Source organism: Cebus imitator, unplaced genomic scaffold, assembly GCF_001604975.1.
Source record: "Cebus imitator isolate Cc_AM_T3 unplaced genomic scaffold, Cebus_imitator-1.0 Scaffold24, whole genome shotgun sequence".
Taxonomy (NCBI): domain Eukaryota; kingdom Metazoa; phylum Chordata; class Mammalia; order Primates; family Cebidae; genus Cebus; species Cebus imitator.
The window spans coordinates 14,857,842-14,863,903 of record NW_016107339.1 but is presented as its reverse complement, the minus strand read 5'-3'; the positions used below and the strand labels follow the sequence as shown (position 1 = coordinate 14,863,903).

The 6,062-nt window shown below is 52.3% G+C and overlaps 2 protein-coding genes across 6 annotated transcripts in view; one reads left to right on the top strand and one right to left on the bottom strand.

Annotated features, from left to right (window-relative positions):
• Nucleotides 1-798: 798 nt before the first annotated feature.
• On the top strand, nt 799-4,099 carry LST1 (leukocyte specific transcript 1). Of its 2 annotated transcripts, XM_017522418.2 has the most exons (6): nt 799-1,426; nt 2,306-2,429; nt 2,519-2,612; nt 2,829-2,924; nt 3,132-3,154; nt 3,706-4,099. In XM_017522418.2, exons 2-6 carry the CDS (start codon nt 2,418-2,420, stop codon nt 3,868-3,870), a joined length of 390 nt encoding a protein of 129 aa, XP_017377907.1. In that variant the 5' UTR covers nt 799-1,426; nt 2,306-2,417; the 3' UTR covers nt 3,871-4,099. The 2 variants fall into 2 exon arrangements, with proteins under 2 accessions (XP_017377907.1, XP_017377908.1); XM_017522419.2 differs by lacking the exon at nt 2,519-2,612 and having other exon boundaries at nt 809-1,426.
• Nucleotides 4,100-4,459: 360 nt separating this feature from the next.
• The window catches only part of NCR3 (natural cytotoxicity triggering receptor 3), a 4,842-nt gene continuing 3,239 nt past the window's right edge, over nt 4,460-6,062 (bottom strand). For 2 of the 4 annotated variants that reach the window (XM_017522408.2, XM_017522410.2), the window contains exons 2-4: nt 5,004-5,348; nt 4,728-4,835; nt 4,460-4,588 (exon numbers count right to left, since the gene is read on the bottom strand). In XM_017522408.2, coding sequence (XP_017377897.1) covers nt 4,542-4,588; nt 4,728-4,835; nt 5,004-5,348 — 500 coding nt within the window. In that variant the 3' untranslated portion in view covers nt 4,460-4,541. Of the gene's footprint in view, nt 4,589-4,727; nt 4,836-4,964; nt 5,622-6,062 lie in introns of those variants that run through there. The other 2 variants (XM_017522409.2, XM_037736360.1) reach the window with 2 other exon arrangements.

Sequence of the window (6,062 nt, the reverse complement as noted above, 5' to 3'; positions counted from 1 at the left end):
TATGTAAAATTTGTCTTCCTCAGACCAGAAAAGAAATAGGGAAATAAATACTGAACTCCAGTCAATGTGAAGTTTCTGAAGGGTTTAGATGTAACATGTACTGATATTCGCAATTTTAAAAAATATTTAAAAGTGAGATGGATTGATAAATATGTGATAAAGCAAATAAAAGATGTTAACAGAGCTGGGTGCAGTGGGTTACTCCTGTAATTCCAGCACTTTGGGAGGCTAAGGTAGAACGATTGCGTGAGGCCAGGAGTTCAAGACCAGCCTGGGCAACATCGTAAGACCCATCTCTACAAAGCCTCATGTGGTAGCAGGTGCCTGTCATCCTAGCTACTCAGGAGGCTGAGGTGGCAGGATCACTGAGCCCAGGAATTCAAGGCTGCAGTGAGCTATGATTTCACCACTGCATTTCAGGCTGAGTGACAGAGTGAGACCCACCCATCTCAAAAACAAAGCAAAAAATGTTAACTAGTAGTGTCTAGATGGTAAGAATATGTTCACTGTTCAATTCTTTTCATTTCATCCTATGTTTGTACTTTTTAATAATCAACTGTAAAAAACCCTGAATATTATTCAGCATAAGGAACATGGAGGATGGGGAGAAGGGTGAGGGAGGAAGTAGAAGTTTCTTGAATTTGGAAGGGGAAATGCAAATGAATATGGACCCACCCAAGCACCAGATCTCCGCCTCACCCTTTGCCTTACATGAGTTCCCCAGTCTTCACCCTCCCCAAGGAGTAAGCCTGCAATCCTCTAGCACCCATCTCCTTCTCCATCACAGTGCCACTAAGAAGCCTTCACCCAGGTCTCTCCAGAGGGCCTCAGCCTGCTGTCTTTTATTTAGTTCTGTTTTCAATGCCAGAAAGCTGCCTCCTACAGGAAGTTTACCTGGATTGCGCATACCTCCTTTCTGTCACCAACTTGTCACCAACTTTCTGTCCTAGATGGATCCACAGGGCTCATGTAGATCTAGTCTGTCTCCTGTTTGTTAATCAGACACAAGTGGGTCACCCCAAATATGCCAGAGCTCCCAGTCTGATGTGGGAGTGGGGTGTGTGTGTCCACACACATACACCAAGATCAAGCAGTCTCAACAGATGCAGTGTGAGGGGTAGTAAAGAAAAAGTTAACTAAGGAAGTCACCTGAAGGAGGTGGATGTTGGCTGACTAGTGGCAGGATCCGTGAAATGCCTGGAGATGACAGCCCTAGCTACAGGCCCAAGAGTTTGAAAGAAAAGATGTTGTAACCCTAACCCTCAAGCCAAACTTCCTCTCCTAGCAATGCTGGGGAGGAACCCAGGCTGGGGGAGAAGTTAAAGCCAGAGGAGAGGCAGGAATGTCTGAAGTGGCAACACTTCTCTCCAGCCAGACAGCGCTGGCCAGTTTGGAGTCTGTTTATCCTGCAGGCCACGGGCTCTGGGTAAGCTGGGAATGGGCAGGGACTTGGTGGAAGGATGGTCACACCCCAGAGTCAGGTGAAGCTAAGATGAGGGGAGGGAGAGTATGGGTTTGAGTTTCCCTGGACCATCGAGGAATCCTCTGAGTCTCTGCTCCCCAAATAATGAAAGACAATCCCTTTCTATGCCCACAGCCCTTATGGCCTCCACCTGGGCTTCTGTTCCCCACTCTCCAGAATTCCTCTTAAACCCAGGAGGATTGCAGTTTCCAGACCCTAGTCAGTATATTTGGCTCTGGTGTGAAGACAGTGGCCCCCTCTTTGCCCTCAAACAGGAACCAGTGGTTGAAGGGCAGGAAGTGCCTGAGGGGAAGTTAAGGGGCCCCAGACACTCCTCCATGCCCCACTTCAGCCCCAGCAACATCTGCCTGTGGGAAGCGGGTCTCCACACCAGCCAAGGGGGCCCCCACACTCCCACACTGCTCTGAGGCTCAGGGAGCAACCCAGCTGCTGGGTGTGCTGATATCACCCTCCCTACTTCCTCCCAGTGCCCACACCCACCCAGGCCCAGGCTCCTTCCGCTCCATCAGCCCCTTGCCAGCACCTAAAACCATCCAGGGCTGGAAAGGCCCCTTCAAACCATCTAGTCAGCCCAGGGCAGAGGAAAGGGTCAGGCCCTGGAGCTGGGCAGAGCTGGCCTTAAATTCCAGCTCCACTCTTCTGGGATGGAGATAGTAAAGTTCAGGCTTGAATCTCGGGTCCTTACTTGGACAAGGGACACCATGATACCCTGTGTTCTGGGGATTAGCAGTGAGGAATGGAAAGTGTCCAGCTCAGGGTTGGCACACAAGTGAGGCTCCCCAGCCTGGGAACGATTGTAACAGAGGGCCCGTCACTTCACAGATGAGGAACTTAAGACACGTGACTAACCCCTGATCATTTCACCTAAAAGAGCAAGGACTAGTTTGACCTCCAGGCCAGTCCCTGATCCCCGACTTAATAATGTCACATTGCAATGACGATATGTGTAAGTAAAGGGCCTCTAGCATCTGCACAGGGAGGGTCCTGGGACTCAGGAGGTGATGGGGAACAGTGATGTGTGTGGCTCATGACTAGGTGGACAGCCTCTGGGGACAGCTGATGCAGGAGGAAAAGGGACCTCACGGGAGGCCCAGAAACAGCAGGGGTTTCAGTGGGAAGCCTCTGAAGGGTGAGTGATCTCAGCTATGAGGCAAGATAACCGATGAGGGCATGTACCCTGGTAGGAGGTGAGGTATTGAGGTCTGGGGTGGAGAAGCTCTGAGGGTATATTTTTCTGCCTCTAAAACTGTTGGAGAGGGGATCTGAGAAAGCGGCAACCAACCAGGAGGCTGGGGTAGGCTGGAGAGGGAATGGGGTCTCTAACCTTGAGCCCTTTTCCCTGTAGGTAATATATACCTCTATGGGGGCCTGGGACTGGGTGGGCTCCTGCTTCTGGCTGTGGTCCTTCTGTCCGTCTGCCTTTGTCGGCTGCATCGCAGAGGTGAGCGCCGCACTCCCTCCTCACCCCGAGTTAGTGCCCCCTGTGGCCCCACCCACACCCTTTGCCGCTGCTTTCCCAGAACGCTGCCTGGCTCTGGAGCCATGGGGAAGCCAACAAGGGAGCCCATGCCTGCTGGGGTGGGGAGCCGGTAAGGGGCCGGGAGAAGCACAAAGGATGGGCTGTGCTGAGCTTCTTCTTTTCTTCCAGTAAAGAGGCTGGAGAGCAGCTGGGTGAGTCTGGGGACAGGGAAGGGGGAGGGCAAGAGAGGACCTGAGTGGGTGAGGGGGGAGAAGCGTGGCTGAGCGCTGAGAGGAGGGGTGGGGGCGGGAGATGAGGACAGAGAAAAGTAGGAGCATGATGTAGGCAGAGAAAATTAGGGCGAGAGAGAGAAAAGGAGACAGAAACCAAGAGAAAAAGTGAGAGAGAGGTTACGAGTGAGAGACAGGGAGAGAATGAGAGTGAAAAAGACACAAAGAGAAAGTGCAGTGGGAGAGAGTGAGAGAAAGAGAGAGAGAGAGAGAGAGAGAGAAGCTCCAGAACCAGGCACAGTGGCTCACGCCTGTACTTCCAGCTATTAGGAGGCTGAAGGAGAAAGATAGCTTGAGCTCAGCGGTAAGACCAGCCTGGAAAACGTAGTGGGACTCTGTCTCCAAAAAGACAGAGAGAGAGAGAGAGAGAGAAAGAGAGAGAGAGAGAGAGTCAGGGAAGTAAGGAAGGCGGGAACAGAACTCACAGGGAAGGACCTGAAGGTGTGGCCTCCCATCAGCACCTTCTGTCCTAGCCCCAGGCCCAGCGCTCCTCGGAGCAGGAGCTCCACTATGCGTCACTGCAGAGGCTGCCAGTGCCCAGCAGCCAGGGACCTGATCTCAGGGACAGAGAAGAGAGAGGCACCAAGGAGGATCCCAGAACTGACTATGCCTGCATTGCTGAGAACAAACCCACCTGAGCACCCCAGACACGCCCCTCGACCCAGGCAAGAGGACAGGGTCACCCTGTGATCCACCCAGTAAAGACCGTGGTCCCCCCACTTCTGTGTCTCAGTCCTCTCGGTCCATCTCAAGCTTCCGTTCAATATGATTATCATCAAAACTTCTGTGGCTTTTTGACCTTTGAATAGGGAGTTTGTTATGTAAAAATTAAAAAAAAAAAAACGGAGTGGCTCACCCTCCCACCCACTCTGGGGGTCAAGTAGTGATTTATTGAGCAAATGAGAGTCTTCAGGGACCCAGGCTCCCCTAACAGCCAAGAGACAGTATGTGTGGGCCTGGCAGGAAAGGGCAGTTACCAAGGAGGGGTCATATCTGATCCTTCCCACTTCTCAGGACAATCAGGCTCAGCCTCCTGGGTCTGGGGAAGCAGGTGTGCTGAGCCCCCACATGGCGGTGGGAGGGGCCCTGGGCACCACAGCCGGAAGCTGCCTTCTTGGACCTTTCCAGATTAGACCTGGTGGAAGGGAGAGTTCAGAGTTGGGGGAATCCGGAGAGGGGAGATTGGGCATCTGGAGAATGGAGAAGAAAACACATGAAACTCATAAGGAGGAGTTAGTGGTGGGGCAGAGAGCAATTTATTGGGGTCTTTTGAAGAGAACTGGCGATCACTGGGCCCTGGGATCACTCCTCAGGGGCCATCTGAGGAGTGGGAGCATGTTCCCATGTGACAGTGGCCTGGTCAGAGAAAGGATAGGAGCTGCTCAGTGTCGAAGTCCCCCGAGGCTCTCCTCTTCCTGGTCTCTGTCCCCACTCCTCCCACTCTCTTACTGCCCCTCCCATCTTGTCCACTATTACCCCTGGCTCCATTACTCACATTTGCCCTGGTAATAAAGGGTGCTGCCCACGGCCACAGAAAGAAAGCTGATGGCATAGAATCCAGCCCGAAGGAGGAGGACTGGACCAGCCCCTAGCTGAGGGTGTTCTGCACGGGGCAATGGAGAAGAGGGTTGGGGAAGAAGTGCACACAGGCTTCTTCTGTGTGCACTTCTTCCCAGGAGGATAGGGACCCCAGGGAAGGATCCGTGACTCCCAAGGACATTGCCTCTTGGGGCCTCCAGCCAGGAAGAGATGCCACCTCCCAGCATCTCACCTTTCTCCACCACCAGCCGAGTCCCATTCCCCGTCCCGACACCGAGGCCCAGCACCTCCACCCTGCACAAGTAGATGCCAGCGTCATGGCCTCGCACGTCCCAGATGTGCATCTCAGCCTGGTGGTCATGGAGGAAACGGGAAGAAGCAAGGGGGGCCAGGCGGCCCCTGAACTCTGGGGTTCCATTCCTCACCTCCTTCCCTGAAGCCACCTCATCTCGGAACCACATGACGGAGCCAATGGCCAGTTTCCCTCTGCTGGCATTGAAGGAGCAGGGCAGGAAGGCAGAGGATCCTTCCAGGGTATGAATCTCAGGGGGCTGGGACACCCAGAGAGCACAGGATCCTGGAGGCAGAAGGAAGACCCAGAGAAAAGCCTCCTGAGTTACTCCAAACAGGAAAGACAGGTGAGCTTGGAGTAGAACATCCCAGCTGTCTCGGGTATAGGGTTCATGGAATAGACACTTTGGGTGCCTCATGAAACCCTTTCGTCTTAACCAATCTGATTTATTTATTTATTTATTTTCTTTCTTTCCTTTCTCTCTCTCTTTCTTTCTTTCTTTTCTTTCTTTCTTTCTTCTTTCCTTCATTTTCTTTTTTTTGAGTTGGAGCCTCACTCTGTGGCCCAGGGTGGAGTACAGTGGTGTGATCTCCACTCACTGCAACCTCTGCCTCCCGGCTAAGAGTGATTCTCCTGCCTCAGCCTCCCAAGTAGCTGGGATTACAGGTGTGTACCACCACACCCAGCTAATTTTTGTATTTTTAGTAGAGACGGGGTTTCACCATGTTGGTCAGTCTGGTTTCTAACTATCTTGTGATCCGCCCGCCTTGGCCTCCCAAAGTGCTGGGATTACAGATGTGAGCCACAGCACCTGGCCCAACCAATCTGATTACTTAACATTGCTTATTAAATCATTTTTCAAATTCTTCCCATACCAACTCTCACTCTCACCCTCTGCCATCATTCTCCAGCCAGCTCAGTAGTAACTTGTCTAGCTAAAATGTAAACCATCACAGTGAAATTAAGCTTATTAATGAATGCAGCTGCCTAGTTAACTAA